We start from the raw sequence: 19051 nt of genomic DNA on the forward strand, positions 1-19051 counted from the left end.
TTCTGCCATCTCCAATGGGACCCACCAGGCACATTTTCCCTGCCCCCATCCCACATTCCACAGGAACTCTCCTTGTCCCCTACATGACTCCTTTTTCCTCTCGCCCCTCCCCACATATCGCCCTCCTGGTACATATCCTTGCAAGCAGAACAAGTGCCACATCTGCCCCTACACCTCCTCCCCACCACTCAGGGCACAAAACAGTCCTTCCAGGTGAGGCAACTCTTCACCCTTGAATCTGCTGAGGTCATCTACTGCATCTGGTGCTCCTGGTGTGGTCTGCTGTATATCGATGAGACCTGATGTAGATTGAGAGATTGTTTTGCCGTGCACCTACGCTCCATCCAACAGGAAAAGCAGGATCTCCAGGTGGCCACCCATTTCATTTCTACTTCCCATTCTGACATTTCAGTCCATGGCCTCCTCTACTGCCATGATGAGGCCACGCTCAGGTTGGAGAAGCAGCATCTTATATTCCATCTGAGTAGCCTCCAACCTGATGGCATGAACATCAGTTCTTGAGCTTCTGGTAATTGGCCCCCTTCACCAGTCCCCATTCCTGTTTCCCTCTCTCATCTTTTTCCTTACCTGCTCATCACCCTCATCTGGTGTTTCTCCTCCTTCCCCTTCTTCCATAGTCTTCTACCCTTTTCTATCAGATCCCCCCCCCCAGCCCTTTCTCTTTCAACTTCCCAGCTCTTTACTTTACCCCTCCCCCCCTCCTGGTTTCACCAATCACCTTGTGGTTCTTCCTCTCCTCCCCCTACCTTCTCATCTTTTTTTGGTCCTGGTGAAGGGAATCGGCCTGAAACATCGACTGTTTATTCCTTTTTATAGATGCTGCCTGGCCTGCTGAGTTCCTGCAGCATTTTGTGTGTGTTGCCCATTATTCTGCTGCAGTTTTGCTGATAAACTTTTAATTTCAGTTTACCTTTTAGAGCCAAGTTTCTGCTGTTGCTACCGTATCATACTGTGACACGGCAATAGCTGTGCTTAGAATTCTCTTAGCTTACTTACCACAGTCTGAATATTTACATACATTCAGTAACAAAACAATAAACACCCCACCAATCTTTGTATGTGTTTGCATGTTTCCAAATTGAATGGCAAATAACTTCATTTGTGGTATTCACATAAATTTGAATGACAATAGTGCTCGAAAATAATAGCATTTTCTTTTCTTTCACAAGGCATTCAGAACTGCGTGTTGTATTTATAACCTGCACTATTCTAATCAACCTATTTAGGGAATGGTCACTTTATTCGTCATCTCTAAGATAAGAATGCTATTTTAGGAAAACTGACGATTCATATGAAATCTCAGTAGCTTTTGAGTGGGTCAGATATATTTCCCTTACCATGTTATATTCGAAAAACTTCCAAATGTGTTCTTCATTGTTGTTTCCTCTTGACTGAATGTTTTGATGGCTCTCTCTTTCTCCTTATCATAGCCAACCCTTACTCTGAACCACGGTAAATGAACGAGCCACTACATTCATGCCTCAAACTGTCCAAAAGTATTTTCTTCGATCTGGTTTTAAGACTAGCCAAAAGCCATCAGCTCTTACATTATTGGCTTCACCCTTTAAACCGTGATAAAGATTCAAAGTAAGTTCCAGACCAGACACATATTGTCACTTAGCACACTATGGCATATTGGTATGTCTAGCAGTATTCAGGATATTTGTTTACCCACAGAGTCAACCCTCACAAAACTATTCTTTGGTGTCTGGATTCACTATCCTCAGAAGCTTTGTCCCAAGAAACCTGCTTTAACGTTCACTAGTCGGCTACAATGTGCTATTATTGTAAGTACTTAATTCAACTGAAATATTTTTGGACTCAAAATATTTAAGTAAACAATATCATTGTTGCTATTGAATCACCTGCTATTATATTTGCTCATAAGAGTATGAAACTTGATGTACTTCAAGTTCAGGGAGATTCAACTGTAATTCTCCCAGGAGATGGTATGCAACCACTGGGAGTGATTTACAGCAATCAACTATCCTATCGATAACATATCTTTAGGATGTTTATGGAAATCAAAACACATTTGGAAATCCATGCTTTCATAGCGAAAACTTGCAAAGTCCACATAGACAGCACCCAGGTTGTTGGACACAAAATACTCTGCAGATGCTGGGGTCAAAGCAACACTCACAACACGCTGGAGGAACTCAGCAGGTCGGGCAGCATCTGTGAAAACGATCAGTCAACATTTCGGGCTGGAACCCTTCGTCAGGACTGAAGAGGGAAGGGGCAGAGGCCCTATAAAGAAGATGGGGGGAGGGTGGGAAGGAGAAGGCTGGTAGGTTCCAGGTGAAAAACCAGTAAGGGGAAAGATAAAGGGGTGGGGGAGGGGAAGCAGGGAGGGGATAGGCAGGAAAGGTGAAGAAGGAATAGGGGACAACACAATGGGTAGTAGAAGGAGGCAGAACCATGAGGGACGTGATAGGCAGCTGGGGGAGGGGGCAGAGTGACATAGGGATAGAGGAAGGGAGGGGGAGGGAATTACCGGAAGTTGAAGAATTCTATGTTCATACCAAGGGGCTGGAGACTACCTAGATGGTATATGAGGTGTTGTTCCTCCAACCTGAGTTTAGCCTCATCTTGGCAGTAGAGGAGGCCATGTATGGACATATCTGAATGGGAATGTGAAACAGAGTTGAAGTGGGTGGTAACCGGGAGATCCTGTCTGTTGTGGTGGACGGAGCGGAGGTGCTCGACGAAGCGGTCCCCCAATCTGCGTCGGGTTTCACCGATGTAGAGGAGGCCGCACCGGGAGCACCGGATGCAATAGATGACCCCAACAGACTCACAAGTGAAGTGTTGCCTCACCTGGAAGGACTGTTTGGGGCCCTGAATGGTGGCAAGAGAGGAGGTGTAGGGACAGGTGTAGCACTTACGCTTACAGGGATAAGTGCCGGGTGGGAGATCCGTGGGGAGGATCAGGGAGTCGCGGAGGGACCGATCCCTGCAGAAAGCGGAGAGGGGTGGAGAGGGAAAGATGTGCTTAGTGATGGGGTCCTGTTGAAAGTGGCAGAAGTTGCAGAGGATAATGTGCCGGATCCAGAGGCTGGTGGGGTGGTAGGTGAGGACAAAGGGAACTCTGTTCCTGTTAGGGTGGCGGGAGGATGGGGTGAGGGCCAGAGTGCGGGAAATGGAGGAGATGCGGGTTAGGGCATCCCAGGTTGTTGGAACTGCGCAGCAGCTACACAACCTGCTGCGCTACTGTGCTGTCCAACATAGTGACAGCTCCTGGCTGAGCCATGTTGAATGACGGTAAATGCAGCTGGGTACATAAGTTTTAAGGAAGCTTTCAAAAGATGGTAAGAACTTTAGAGGATGAGAACTGCAAGAACGTTTTGAGATAAGGTCATGTGTTTTCAAATGTGTCAGCAATGTGAAAGATCGGAAGACTATAATGTTTAAAGAATCAAAAAGAAATGTTTGAAGAGTCAAAAAGGCCACCCTAAACTAAATGAATTGTGCACTTTGAATTCCATTTGCAGGGAAGGTCCATTTTACTGGAAAGTTGCTGACTTAAGCTGTATGAAATGATAGCTCTGTTTGTAACTGGAATCTTCTTAAACTATCCAGCATTGCACAACTGGGGTGGGGTTGGTGAGAGAGAACAGGTTAGTGAAGACAACTCGAAGGCATAGGCTTAAGATGACAAGTGAGAAATTTCAAGGGAATCTTTGGTGTGAGTTTTTCCCACACACAGGGTGGTGGATCTATGGAATGAGCTGCCAGAGAAAGCGGTAGACAGTGGGAGGAACAAGTATTGCCTTTTAAAAGACATTTGGACAGGTACACAGAGAGGAAAGGTTTAAAAGTATACGGGTCAAATCATAGTACATAGGTCAAATCATAGTACATGGGCCAATGAGATTATCTTAAATAGGCAACCTGCTCAACATGGACGAATTGAGCAATTTCCATGCAACACACACAATGCTGGAGGAACTCAGCAGGCCAGGCAGCATCTATGGAAAAGAGTAAACAGTTGATGCTTTGGGCTGAGACCCTTCATCAGGACTTCTAGCACCCGCAGATTTTCTCTTGTTTGCGAGTCATTTCCATGTTGTGTAACTCTACAAACCTATGAAACATTTACGTATCACCCAAAGCAGTTTCTGGGTTTTGAAGTTTCAATATGATCTCTAGATGATAGCTAGTAACAGATTGACACTACCATAAATGGAAAAAAATAGCTATCGTTCTCAGGCAACTTGTAGTTTCTTTTGAAGAACAGTGCAGACCAAGAGAACATGCATCTTGTAATGGCAAAGGTAGGATTAAAAAAAACATCTGTTTTATTTTGATCAAATATAACAATGGCAAGCACTATGACAACCAAATTACCACTGAAGTCAGCTCAGCATATTTTACTGATTTTCTGTAGTAAAACTGAACGCTGTTCTTCACTGACCAGATTCTCTGCAATGGAATGGAGGAAGTGTTTTTCATTGATCTTCTTAAGTAACCCAGTAGTAGAGGTATTGGCCAACATCAGGGTCTCATACTGAGAAAGCAGCTCCAAGGATACATAATACAGAGAATCAGAGGTCCCAGAGGGCATCATCACCATAATATGAATTACGTGACAAAAAAGTTGCACAATCACAAAGCTGGCTTCTTGATTCCCATCAACATTCTGAGCTGCAAGTCCTTTGAGTTTGCACTTCACCGACTCTAAAATGTCTGACACGCTGCTGGCACACTGCCGTGCTACGTACTTCCACCCTGATGTCAGAAGCCAGTCAGAGCAGCTACAACTGCAGATCAGCTGAAAGGCTCGGAGCAGGAGCTGAGAGAACTGCAAGTGATGCGCAAAAGGCCGGAGGTTAAGCAGCGGCAGGTAATGAACGTATTCCAGAGTAAATGGCACATGAAGTAATTCGCGCTGTAGAAGGCTCTTCACAACGTGGTTGAGACGTTTCCATTCACCTGAACTGCACCACGGCAGGAGCTGGATCAGCGCAATTAGAAAGCCCTTGGTGAACATGTTGACTTCCTCATCATTTTTTGCATCAATTACTAGATGGGACAACATCTGCTCCATCATGTGTGTGGAAACACTACAACACTCCATCCAGGCCAGGAGCCCAGTACCTGGACCATACTGTGGAAGGTTGAGTGGTGACCAACCATCATCAGAAAGGTCACACACCTCAAACAACGTGGCAGGTACCTCATATTTAAAATGTCCCCCAAAGATGCTCTTTAACCAAAGGCGCACAGTCCAGTCCAAATGTTCGGTTTCCCTGTACAGCCAACAAACAGAAGTTGACCACATATCCGGATTTACAGAAATTATCTGTTCAACGGCATCACACACCATTTCCAACGTCTCAGTTAGGAGAGCTTTTGTTTCTATTGAAACATGATTGGATGCCTTAGTACTATGGTCCTCCCAGCACAAGATGCAGCTGTCCAGGAGCTGAGAAAGGGCATAGATGAGAGGAAATGGGCAGCAGCCGAGTAGCCAGTGCTCCTTGGTTCCGTCGTCAGTCGTAGACAGTTTTAAAGCACTGTTAAGAACCTTGAGAGGAAACACGATCTTGGAATCGCCTCCTGCCAAGTAAGGAAGAACAAACATCTTTACAACATGTGCGGGCTGGAGAAGTGGAATTGGGGGTTCTTGATCAACGACCTCTGCAGGTTCCATCAGCAATGTCAGGAACTCAAGAAACTGGTGTTCCTCCTTGGCGCTGGCGAAGCTGTCAAAGCTAACTTCCAAAAGACACTTTGCCAAAATATTTTGCCCTTCTGAGGACTGATCGTCCTTGCAAGACAGTGCTGGTAGGTTCTTCAGGATCTGGCCAAAAAGCTTGTGAGCACCCAGATTCACGGCGGCCAAGTGGCACATTTTCTGCAGGGTGGCTTCTGGATTTAAAAAAGCAACCCTAACAACAGCAGTCACAGCTTTATCAATGCTATTTACTGCCTCACTCTGGGTAATACAATTGAACACCATGTTCACCTCTTCCTCAAACCAATTCTTCACTACTCCTCCGTCTCTACAGAGGCCCTTGCCACCATAGGCAGACAGTACTCCCAAGAGGGCTTTATTTTTGTCTGCGACTGAGAGCGCAGACAGACAATCCAAAATCACATTCTTCAATCGTTTGACTTTTGATGGTTCAGTGGTCACACAAGGGGACCTATCGGTAAGTGTTCCAGCTAACTTCAAAACTAAAACAGTGCTTTGATAAATCTCTTTATTCCTTTCAAGGCATTCGAGCCAGCCGCACTCTGAAAAAGCCCAGCTGGGAGTTGACACAAATATTTCTCTTATCTCTTCAAACCGTTCCATTCTACTATCAATTATTGTTAAAGCCGCAGACATCTTCACTTTATCTACAGTAGCGGCATCATCTGGCAATATACAGGAATCAAACTTCTGGACAAAGGAAGATGAACTCAGTACTAAATCAGATAGAATTTCCTTTGTATTTTGAGGAACCACCTCGCAATTTTGAAACAATGGGCTGACTTGATTTAGGTATTTCAAACTTTCGACTGTTCTATACAAAGCAAGGCGTCCGCTCACAGTGTCATTCTCCAGCTCAGTTTGGATTTCAGGTGCCCACGACTGGAAGATGTCTGCAAGTAATTCAACCCCTGGAGCTAATTCACCCTGTGGCAATTGGAACGCAGACTTTTGGTAGGAGGCTCTCAGTTCCCTCTCTGACTTCTTTACAATCGAGATGAAATCTGTGGTAACTGGAAATGGTTGGACCAAGGGATTACCTAACACAATCAGACTGGAAAGTTTCTGCAAATACACCTCAGTGGGCAGCTCAACACCACCATCAGGAAGCAGGGACCTGCATAAAGTGTCTATTAGTTTTACTATAGCAGAACATTTATAAACATACTGTGTTACATGAGCTTTCATCTGCTTGAGTCCATCTAGAAACAGAGGAGGGATGGACAGGTCGCCCGAGGATCCAGGCAAGCTCACTGGAGGGAGCAAAGGAATATCAGGATCTAGTTTGAGCCTTTTCGGCGAACGGCAGAATTCATCAGCTGATCGTGCCAGGTACTTTTTAACCTCATCTCCAAACGTTTGAGCAATTTCATCCCTCTGCCCTTCATTCACCTTCAGCAGTTCCCACCATACATCCAGAAAGACTCCCACATCTTCATCAGAAGTGTCATCAAGAACGTGATCCAGAAAACGGGTCATCTCCAGGCGGCATGTGTCTGCGGGTAATGCAGACAGCAATTTAACAAAGTCTTCTGCAGCCCTCAATGATTTTACCAGCTCAAACAGCACAGTGTGATTGATCTCAGGAATCATGCCTTCTGCGGAAAAGAAGAGGTCTTCCTTCCATCTCCGGTCACTCTCGGCATCGGAATTTACCTTCTCCTTCATGCCAGCTTCATTTGCATTAGAATTCAGCAGCTTTGCCCACACAAGTGCCAGCACTTTCTCCTGCCACAGCTTTGTTGGACCCTGCACCACATCTGCCTCATTGATACAGATTTCTTGCACAGCACAAACAATGGGTTTTCCTAAGGTAGGCCAATCAGATTTCTTCACTTCCAAAAGTGTTCCATGTTGACTCTTCTTCTCAGCCAACAGAAAGCCACCATGGAGGACTGCCATCTTCTCACAACAAATCCAAGACCCTATAAAACCAGAACAATTCCCAATTACTCAATACAGTAATAATTAAGGTTTTTTTTAAGTTTAAGCCAACTGCATTTGCTTACTCCATTAAAAGCATCCTAATGTGGTTTAAATAAAAGATGACACAAAGCTATGTTGGGATTTTAGGTGAGCAGCAGCTTAATCAAAGAAGTAGGTTTTCAGGAAGAGTTAGAGAAAGAGAGTATGCTGGAGAAGTTCAAGGAGGCACTTTGAGAGCTCGGACCCAAGTGGCCACAATGGGGAAGTGCAGAGAAACTGACATGGCTAACTCACTGACGAGGAAGTGTGCAGTTCTCAATACCTACAAAACCCATGTATAATTATAGCATTTGACCAGCAGTTTAGGAGTGTTTGCAATAAAATACATAAATTTACCAGCAGGAATACTCAAATACATCAGAACCACCAGGCTCTTGAACAAAAGGAAATAACTATTTTCACTTGCCCATGCACTGAGATGTTCCCACAACCAATGATCTAACTTTAAGGACTCTTTATCTTGTTATTTCATGCAATAATTATTTATTGCTATTTATTTATATTTGCATTTGCATGGTTTGTTGTCGTCTGCACTCTAGTTGATTTTTAATTGATCCTGTAAAAGTTACTATTCTATAGATTTACTGAGTATGCCCACAGGAAAATGAATCTCAGGGTTGTATGTGGTGAGATCTGTATGTTCTCTGATAATAAAATTTCCTTTGAACTTTGAACAAATAGCGCAGCCACAGCCCCTTAGGAGGTATAACAGCACAGTAAAATTGTAAGTGATAACTCTGTACAGTGAATAAGTGGAGTTCAAGAAGTGCAAATGCCACATATCAGATTTAAATAAATAAACGTGTGTTTAATGAATATAGTATTAGCCAAAGGTAAAGTCAGCATAGGTTTAAGAGTTTTTAATAAATAACATTCAATGCATGAAATCATTATTTTTACATTGTTTTACATTCTATTCCATTTAAATTGATTTTCAAATTTACGGTGGAGAATTAAGTAGTTAAGAGTGAATTTTGACATAAGTAAATGATTATTCACAGGAGAAAGAAGTCATCAGCTAAAATATTGTGCGGTATTTAATGTTGTGATGATCGTTTGATCTGCCTTTCATTATCTATTTTAAGATGTTAAGGTTTAAATAATAAGCTCTGATAGAAAGACAATTGAGAAACAGTCACCGAATCTTACTGTTGACTGCAAAGTGTTTCAACTAGCAGTTTGCCCTTTTGACTATATTTATATTAAAACTTCATTATTCTGAAAGGCTCATGTAAAATGCAAAACAAATTATTTAACAGACAATTTAATTTTTATATCTGCATTTAATCAGGAAAATCATCAACTTCAAAGTCTATTGGAAAACTGACATTTCAGTTTCTAATGAATCTTGATATAGATTTTCAAGTTACAATGCAGGCTTTTTCAACAAATATTTTACAGTTGTTCAAAATATACCTTCATAAAACAAACTGCAGTAGTTTGACCCAACCAAGTGCAGAACCTAATTGGAGTGTGATCAGATTGCGTATGAGAGAAACGAATAGGTCTAGGCATATATCTTGTCAAGTTCCTCTAAAATTCTACATTATTCAATACGATCATTTCTCACTCTTCAAAACTCTACTCAGCATAGCCCAACCTGTTTAATGTGAAGCAGAGGTTCCCAGTCTAGGGTCCACAGGCCCCTCACTTGATGTTATTGGTCCACGATGTAAAAAAGGTTCTAAAGCAAATCCTTCCAGCAAGGAATCAACCTGGTGAACCTCTCTGTACTACCAGCAATGAAAATATACTTCTCTGTAAGTAACAATACAAAACTGCACGTGACACTCCCAAGTGTGTTCTCCATTATAGTTACAGGAAGACCTCGTAAGTGAAACTTGTCAAATTTTGTTTGTAATTCTCTCATGAAGGGTGTAGGGGTATCTTATGTTAAGGGTGCTTCATAAATACAGACTACTGTTATAATTCCCTAGGAGGAGACACTGAAGCGATGACAATACTTCAGAACAACACAGCAGTGTCTTTGGGAATGGACTGTGACAGGGGGGCATAGATTGAAGGGTGGGGAGAAGAACAAATTCAATATCTGCAGGAATACATTGGTTTTTGTCACTTTTTTTGCATAAGGGATCAAGGAAGAAATTACAGTGATTGGCAAAAGGCCCAGGTATTAAATGAGGAAGCACATTAAATGAGAATGACAAGTTGTCGTGAACTGGAATTCAATTTGTGAAGGGGAAATTGAAGTAAATTCTCTAATGTCTGTAGAGCTTACGGAGAACGGTGCGAGAAACATCAGACATTCAATGAGCGGCAATGCTGGGGCGAATATGTCTTGTTAATCAGAGAAGTTAGAGGAGAATGGCCAGACTGGTTCAAGCTGACAGGTAGGTGACAGTAATTCAAATAACCACGTGTTACAACAGTGAAGAGCGTCTTTGAACATATAACACATTGAATCTTGAAGTGGATGGGTTACAGCAGCTGAAGACAACACTAGGTTCCACCTCAGTACCTAATAAGGTGGCCACTGAGTGTATTCTATTAATTTATTCACTAGAGATTGTATAATTACTTTCTCCAACTTCCCAATAACAACAAACAAGTTTGTTCCAGCACTTAGTGACAGGTTTGCAGCAGATATCCCTCAGGCTCATCTAAAGCTGCAGAAGAATCAATACAAAACACGGACCAGAAGAAAACTTAGGTTAAACTCACCCCACTCCATTTTCAGAAATTATTTTTTCAGTATTCAAAAAAACAGTTCAAATCACAATGGCTTGATCAAGGAGACGTATTGGAAATCATAATGTCGAAACCTTTAAAAAAGAAATATTTCTTTAAAAATGAAATTTTAAAATAAATTGTACAAATACATACTTCCCTTTATAGGGTAATTGCACTCTTTATAAAATTTGGCATCAATTAAAAGACTTAGTTACTCTGCCTCTTACAAGGCAAAGCTATGTTTAAACAGAGCATGGGCACTGTGAAAAGTCATAAAGGTACTAAACCACGTTTTATGTCATTTGTGGTCTCTCCAGTCTAGCAATAAGCATGCAAGAGAGTCTGGATCTCCTGAAAATCTCTAATACTTCACAATGATTCTTCTTCCCTGCAGATGTCAGAACATAGCAAAGGAACAGGACCGTCAGCACAAAATGTCTACACTGAAAACAATGCCAAATTAAACTAAAGCTCTTCTTCCTATACGTGATCCATACCTGTCTGTTCCCTGCATATTTACCAGGCTCTTAAACAATACCATCACATCTACCTCCATACTTCCCATGGCAACCCATTCCAGGCACCTACCAGTCTCTGTATAAAATAAAATCTACCCCCTCATATCGCCTTTAAACTTTTCTCTCTCACACCTTTCCTTTTTATATTTTTGCAATTATTTTTCTTTTTGTATTTGCACAGTTTGTTGTCTTTTACACACTGTTTGAAGACCCAAGTTGGTGTGATCTTTCATTGATTCTGTTATAGTTATTACTCTATAGATTTACACAGGAAAATGAATCTCAGGGTTGTATATAGTGAAATACATGTACTTTGATAATAAATTTACTTTAAATACATGTCCTCTAGTACTTGACACTTCTCTTGGAAAAGATTTTTTCTGTCCACTTTATCAACACTTCTCATAATTTTATAAACTTCTATCTGGTCTCTCTTCAGCCTATAACAATACAAATTTGTCCAAGGCGTAAGAGATTCTGCAGGTGCTGGAAATCTGCAACACACACAAAATGCTGGAGGAACTCACAAGTTTGTCCAACCTCTCCTTATAGTTCACACCCTCTAATCCAGGCAGCATCAAGGAAAAGGGAGTATGAAGATCAGATCCTCAAACCCAGTACAAAATAATCTACACGGGGGCAGCGATCCCTACCCTCCGATTTGATTGAAACTTGTACAACCAACAAAAGACACCAGAGAGTTGACAGATACCACCAATAATTCCTCACAAAATCCTCCAACGCTATTAGAAGGACGTGAACCAACGTGGGTCTCCTTTCTCAGGCCAACGTTGTAGCAGTGAGGCCCAGATTACACTCAATTGGCATTATCAGAGAGACAACAGACAATAGATGCAGGAGTAGGCTATTCGGCCCTTCGAGCCAGCACCACCATTCACTGTGATCATGGCTGATCATCCACAATCAGTATCCAGTTCCTGCCTTATCCCCATAATCTTTGATTCCACTATCTTTAAGAGCTCTATCCATCTCTTTTTTGAAAGCATCCAGAGACTTGGCCTCCACAGCCTTCTGGGGCAGAGCATTCCATATATCCACCACTCTCTGGGTGAAAAAGTTTTTCCTCAACTCCGTTCTAAATGGCCTACCCCAACTGTGGCCTCTGGTTCTGGACTCACCCATCAGCGGGAACATGCTTCCTGCCTGCAGCGTGTCCAATCCCTTAATAATCTTATATGTTTCAATAAGATCCCCTCTCAGCCTTCTAAATTCCAGTGTATACAAACCCAGTCGCTCCAATCTTTCAATATATGACAGTCCCGCCATCCCGGGAATTAACCTTGTGAATCTACGCTGCACTCCCTCAATAGCAAGAATGTCCTTCCTCAAATTTGGAGACCAAAACTGCACACAGTACTCCAGGTGTGGTCTCACCAGGGCCCTGTACAGCTGCAGAAGGACCTCTTTGCTCTTATATTCAATTCCCCTTGTTATGAAGGCCAGCATGCTATTAGCTTTTTTCACTGCCTGCTGTACCTGCATGCTTGCTTTCAGTGACTGATGTACAAGAACACCTAGATCTCGTTGTACTTCCCCTTTTCCTAACTTGACTCCATTTAGATAGTAATGTGCCTTCCTGTTCTTACCCACGGCCTTCGTATACACTGATACCAGCCCTCTGCTACCTGAGAACTTAGTTCACCCTTACACTTCCACCTTGCAAACTGTGCAGGTTATGAACAGCTCACACGAACAGATCTCTGCATAACCTCAGGAGGGCCCCACCGGGATGGAGAGAGGAAAGGATTCAGGGGTGTGCTCACAGTCTTCTGGAAAAAATGCAATATCTCCAGCCTCTCGGGAATCCCTGACCATGAATATTCAGAATGGTATTAAGAATCAATAGTCCACGCACGGGGAGCACACAGGAGCAATATGCAAGCAGCAGAGGAACACGATCTCTCAAACCACACACCTGCCGTGGTAACTGGTTCCCACATCAGCCTCCTTCTGTCACCCGAGAACGGTATAGAAGCATCCTCTTTCTCAGTAGACTGCAGAAGTATGATAAGAGAAAGAGAGAGCTCCTACAGTCACTAATGTCTGTCAACTTCCATTAAATTAAAATAAAACCAGAGACACATTTTAGTTGAGAGAAGCTATATTAGCTGCGTTTCAAGTGCTAAAGGATAGTTTGTGTCGAAACTGACGCGGGCATTACTTAAATACACATGAGTACACAATAAATAAGAGCACTCATCGACAGGGCCATGCAGTTACAATGCCTGCCCATGGTCACTGGTGCATGGAGCAGGAGCTCAAGTTATGCCCGTGTCAAAGTATAAAAAACATACTGAGCTTTTGCAAATCCATTGTCACCCGATTTAATAAAGGCTCGAAGAAATCTCATGCCCTTTCAGAGGGCTTATAGCCACTGGTCCCGAACCCCTCCATCACTCACCGCTAGGTTCGCGTCACTCCTGTCGCCAACAACGCCGAGCCGCCTGGCACCGGCGTTGCTGCCCCCTAGGCTGGCTGAGTACCGCTCCAGCGACCGAGCCGAGCAGCCTGGCACCGGCGTTGCTGCCCCCTAGGCTGGCTGAGTACCGCTCCAGCGACCGAGCCGAGCAGCCTGGCACCGGCGTTGCTGCCCCCTAGGCTGGCTGAGTACCGCTCCAGCGACCGAGCCGAGCAGCCTGGCACCGGCGTTGCTGCCCCCTAGGCTGGCTGAGTACCGCTCCAGCGACCGAGCCGAGCAGCCTGGCACCGGCGTTGCTGCCCCCTAGGCTGGCTGAGTACCGCTCCAGCAACCGATAGCTCGAGGGAGACGAGCAGCCTGGCACCGGCGTTGCTGCCCCCTACGCTGGCTGAGTAAGGGACAGGGACACCTTTCTCCAGCAGCCAATACACAGTAGTCGGAGGGAGCCGAGCGCCGCTGCTGCCCCCTATGCTGGCTGAGTAACGGGGCAGCTTTCCCCAGCAAGCGATGTGAAGGCAGTGAGTCCGAGGGAGCCTGGAGCCGCTGCTGCCCCCTCAGCCCCAAGCCGGGCTGAGCAATGAATCACTCCTTTCCCCAGCAATTAATAGACTCCGATGGAGCGTCGTCCTCTTGAAACTTCACTGCTTCTTTTTCCACAGGTGCCGCCTCATCTGCTAGTGTTTATTTTTTTTAAAAATTCAGATACAGTATTTTTTCAGCTGTTTTCATGACTAACTTGAGTTGTGCTGGAATCCTCACGCATAAATATTTCCAACTAAAAAAGATAAATATTGGGAAAACAAAACCCAAAATACAATGTTAAACTATACACATTTCCCCGACAATATACTCTTGTCAGCTCCATCACGAGCGCAAGCCACACCGCCATCGAATACAACTTTAAAGAAGGCGGCATCCATTATTAAGGACCCACACCATCTGGGACATGCACCATCGGTACAGGAGCTTGAAGGTGCACACTCAATGTTTTAAGAACAGTTTCATCCCCTCCACATCAAATTTCTGAACAGTCCAAGATCTCATGAATACTACGTTATGATTCCTCCTTTGCACTATATATTTTATTTTTTATTGTAACTTGCAGTATTTTTTTTAATATCTTGCGCTGTATTGTTACCACAAGTAATGGCCCAAAACGTCGACAGTTTAATCCCCGCTGTCGATGCTGCCTAACTTGCCGAGTTCCTTCCGGCACTTTGTGCGTGTTGCTCAAGTTTTCCAGCAGAATATTTTGTGGTTATAATAAACCTGATTGATTCTGATTCCAGCTACAGTTAGGCAAGCTTTATCTTGCCTGGGTCAAAACCTGATAGTTGGCAAAATAGGAGCCAAGGGGAAGAGGGGGATGGTTCCTGCCCTGAATGCTGGTAGTGATTATAGAAAATCACAAACTGAATTAGGCTATTCCGGTTAGGGTGATTTAAATGGTAAATAGCTATGAGGGTTAAAGGTTTGCCCAATGGTGGGAGATCATATAACAATTACAGCACGGAAACAGGCCATCTCGGCCCTTTTGGTCCGTGCCGAACTCTTACTCTCACCTAGTCCCACCGACCTGCACTCAGCCCATAACCCTCCATTCCCTTCCTGTCCATATATCTATCCAATTTAACTTTAAACGACAACATCGAACCTGCCTCAACCACTTCTGCTGGAAGCTCGTTCCACACAGCTACCACTCTCTGAGTAAAGAAGTTCCCCCTCGTGTTACCCCTAAACTTTTGCCCTTTAACTCTCAACTCACGTCCTCTTGTTTGAATCTCCCCCACTCTCAATGGAAAAAGCCTATCCACGTCAATGATGTACCGCAAAGATTTTTTCTGCGCTTATGGATATGGATAATATGGACTATGTTCTGTGGACTTCTTCAATCTCTATGTTTTATATTTTGTGTTTTTTCCCATTCTTTCTCGATTTTTATGCAGGGGGGAGTTTTGGGGGTCGATGTTCTTGTGGCATTTTGTGCAGGGAAGTGGGGTCTGGGGGTCGATATTCTTGATGCGTATTTTTGTTAGTTTCTTTGTGCAGGGAGAGGGGGATTTTGGAGGCCGGTGTTATTTTTGTATTTTGTGTGAGAGGAGGGTTTTGAGGGTGGGTCGATGTTCCTGTTACATATTTGTTCATTCTTTTGTGCAGGGAGAGGGGTATTCAGGGGCAATGTCCTTGTTGCATTTCCTGCAGGGGGGTTTGGGGGTTGACAATCATGTTGCCATGGCTGCCTGGAGAAGAATAATCTCAGAGTTGTATACTTTGAATCAGCCCTGAAATCATTATTGTCGTCCTCTGATTTTTAAAAAAACTGGACTCAGTCAGAAATATAATTCCAAAATTCAGGGAGAGAGTATCTCAGTAATGGAGATACAAAAATTTAAGAAATAGGAGCAGGAGTCGGCCATCTGGCTAATCGAGCCTGCTCCGCCATTCAATAAGATCATGGCTGATCTGGTCATTGACTCATCTCCACCTACTTGCCTTTTCCCCATAACCCTTACTATGCAAAAATCTATCCAACCTTGTCTATTGTATATTTACTGAGGTAGCCTCCACTGCTTCATTGGGCAGAGAATTCCACAGATTCACCTCTCTCTGGGAAAAACAGTTCCTCCTCATCTCTGTCCTAATCTACTTCCCGGAATCTTGAGGCAATGTCCCCTAGTTCTAGTCTCACCTACCAGTGGAAACAACTTTCCTGCCTCTTATCTTATTTTCATAATTTTATATGCTTCTATAAGATCTCCTCTCATTCTTCTGAATTCGAGTGAGTACAGTCCCAGGCGACTCAATCTCCTCATAGTCTAACCCCCTCATCTCTGGAATCCACCTGGTGAACCTCCTCTGCACCATCTCCAAAGCCAGTATATCCTTCCTCAAGTAAGGAGACCAGAACTGCACACAGTACTCTGGGAGCGGCCTCATACAAAATAGCACAAAAGGAGGACTATTAAGAAATAATAAATTAAGCCAGATGCCGAAAAATAGGAGGTTAATAAGATTGTGAACATGGGTTTCTCTTCTTCTGAGGATGCAGCAATCCTGCAAAGGAACAATTAAGACAATATAACTAGTTTTGCAGAAATAAAGGTTGAGCTGAAACTGGGCCAATGGTGGAACAATGAAATGGGTGTCAGACTTGGGATCCAAAGTCTATGATAAGAATCTGTGAACAACCCCAGCCTCTTGTCCCCTCCTACTCATATAATGTAAGGCGTACAGAATTCAGGTTCAGGTGTATTTATCTCATCCACATTGAAACACACAGTGAAATGTGCCGTTTGCGTTAACAACCAACGCACTTAAGGATGTGCTGGGGGCAGCCCGCAAGTGTCACCGCACATTCCAGCACCAAGGTAACATGGCCACTGTGTTCGGCAGATCAACATGGAACATACCGAATGACAAAACAACAGCATCAAAACGAGAACAACAGGAATTCTGCAGATGCTGGAAATTCAAGCAACACACATAAAAGTTGCTGGTGAACGCAGCAGGCCAGGCAGCATCTCTAGGAAGAGGTGCAGTCGACGTTTCAGGCCGAGACCCCCCCTCCCCCTCCAACTTTCAAATCCCTTACTCATTCTTCCTTCAGTTAGTCCTGATGAAGGGTCTCGGCCTGAAACGTCGACTGTACCTCTTCCTAGAGATGCTGCCTGGCCTGCTGCGTTCACCAGCAATTTTTATGTGTGTAGCATCAAAACGAGCCCCGTTCATCCTTCCCACTCACTCACGCGCTTATGCAGTCCTCTAAACCCAACACTGGCCATCTCTTGCGTCCAGCGGACTTGTGGTTTCGCAGACATTGGGCCTTTGGCTTCCCCAGTGGACTGGCAGAGACCCGCAGACTCGGTGTTCCGGCAATCAGTCCTCTTCGTCTGGACTTCGGATCAACGTGCAGGCTTCGATCCAGACTTCCGATCAACGTGCAGGCTTCGATTTGGACTTCCAATCGTCTTCGGTATTAACGCAGGACTCGCTGAAGACAATGACGGAGAACCTAAACTCCAAGCTCAAGCTCCGGACTCATCAACCAGCACAGACAGGAAGGAGCAAAACGCTTTCTGGAACAGATCCACATCTAGCACTACCATGAGCTCAGAGAAAACTTAAGTCAAACAGAAGTCAAACATCAAAGGGCTGAGGAAGAAATAACAACCTTTCAGCACCAATCATCTGTCCAACACAATTTAGGAATGGTATGACTGTCAGGTATGGTAAATCCCTGGTGTATAATTTGCATGTTATGTCCTTTGCTAGTAAGACAATAAATCTCTGTCAGCTTACCGGTACATCTGGGGTCCAAACATTTTTGAACTGTGGAATCTGAAGAATGTCAATGTAGGTTAGCAAGGCCATTGAAGTAAGTAAACTCAATGCAGAGTTTATTCCCGGAGGGAGGGATTTAAAAAGCACAATTTATGCTAAACTTGAATAGATGCTCAGCTGGATAATGTTTGGAGAACTGACAACAGTCCTTGGCTCTATGTTATAAAACAGATGTGGATTCTTTGGAAAACATGAAAGAAACACTGATGCCAAATTGAGAGGTTACACCATAGGCTGAGCCTCAGCCTTATCAGCATGACCAAGTAGAGGGATTAAGATTTTGAGCCTGATATGGTACAGTACACGTAGTGAAAATATTTCTATTTTCCAGCAAACCCAGAACAGAACGCCGTAAGTCAAACATTGTCACTGCCAAGTCCAGCAGAGAAATCATGAGCATCCCCTTGACGTGGAGAGTGGTGAGAATCTGTAACTGCCTGGCACAGGAGTGGCCGAGACAAGTGGAGTGGGATCACTCAAAAGGAGGTAGACTGTAGGATAAGGAGTCTCTGTTGAGGGGGTTGGATAAGGTTGAGGGGGTTAGATGAGAACCTCCCACCATCCAGGCCATGTTCTCTTCTTTGCTGCCATCGGGAAGGAAGTACAGGAGCCTGAAGACCCACACTACCAGGTTCAGGAACAGTTATTACCCTTCAACCTTCAGGCTTTTGAACCATTGTGGATAACCTCACTCAGCTCAACACGGAACTGATTCCACAACCTACAGACTCTCTCTCAAGGACTCTACAACTTATGGTCTCATTGTTATTTACTTTTTTTTTGCATTAGCACAGTTTGTCTTCTTTTGCACGTCAGTTACTTGTCAGTCTTTGTGTGTCGTTTATCATTGATTCTATTGGATTTCTTTGTTCTACCGTGAATGCTTGCAAAAAAAACTCTGAGAAATATATGGTGACATATCCATAATTTTATAATAAATTTACTTCGAGGTTCATTTGGAACATAAGCCTTGGCGTAGTCTTCTTGATCTGAATACCATGTTTTTGTGCAATGAATATTACTCAATGCCAGTAGTGAGTGCATAGTTAAGAAGCTAAAAGTAGTACTTGACTAAAAGAGGAAACCACGTTTCTCAGAATAGATGCATGCCAACTCCTTGGATAAATACTGAGAGTACAATGTCAATAGGTTAAGAAAAAGCACAGATGGACTGGTCTCTGGTGCCATGGTAGCCAATAATTATTGGCATTGTGCCTATTTGATTGGATATTAAAAATATTTGTAAATGCAGGACGATCTGTTTTTGTTTTACAGCACATCTGTTTCATCTCAGAGTGAAATAAATCACTTCGCAGGAATGCTCTGCTCTTTTCTGAGCACTTTTGTTCACAT

At 43.7% G+C, this 19051-nt stretch overlaps 1 protein-coding gene across 2 annotated transcripts; it reads right to left on the reverse strand.

Moving 5' to 3' along the window:
- Nucleotides 1-4299: 4299 nt before the first annotated feature.
- gemin4 (gem (nuclear organelle) associated protein 4) lies at nucleotides 4300-13383 on the reverse strand. 2 transcript variants are annotated; one of them, XM_063031877.1, is made up of 4 exons: nucleotides 13340-13383; nucleotides 12854-12932; nucleotides 10391-10491; nucleotides 4300-7647 (listed from the first exon to the last, which is right to left on the reverse strand). In XM_063031877.1, the coding sequence occupies exons 3-4, from the start codon at nucleotides 10398-10400 to the stop codon at nucleotides 4385-4387; spliced, it is 3273 nt and encodes a 1090-aa protein (XP_062887947.1). In that variant the 5' UTR covers nucleotides 10401-10491; nucleotides 12854-12932; nucleotides 13340-13383; the 3' UTR covers nucleotides 4300-4384. The 2 variants fall into 2 exon arrangements, with proteins under 2 accessions (XP_062887947.1, XP_062887945.1); XM_063031875.1 differs by lacking the exon at nucleotides 12854-12932 and having other exon boundaries at nucleotides 13340-13382.
- Between the last annotated feature and the right edge of the window lie 5668 nt (nucleotides 13384-19051).

This window comes from Mobula hypostoma, chromosome 23 (genome assembly GCF_963921235.1).
Source record: "Mobula hypostoma chromosome 23, sMobHyp1.1, whole genome shotgun sequence".
NCBI lineage: Eukaryota > Metazoa > Chordata > Chondrichthyes > Myliobatiformes > Myliobatidae > Mobula > Mobula hypostoma.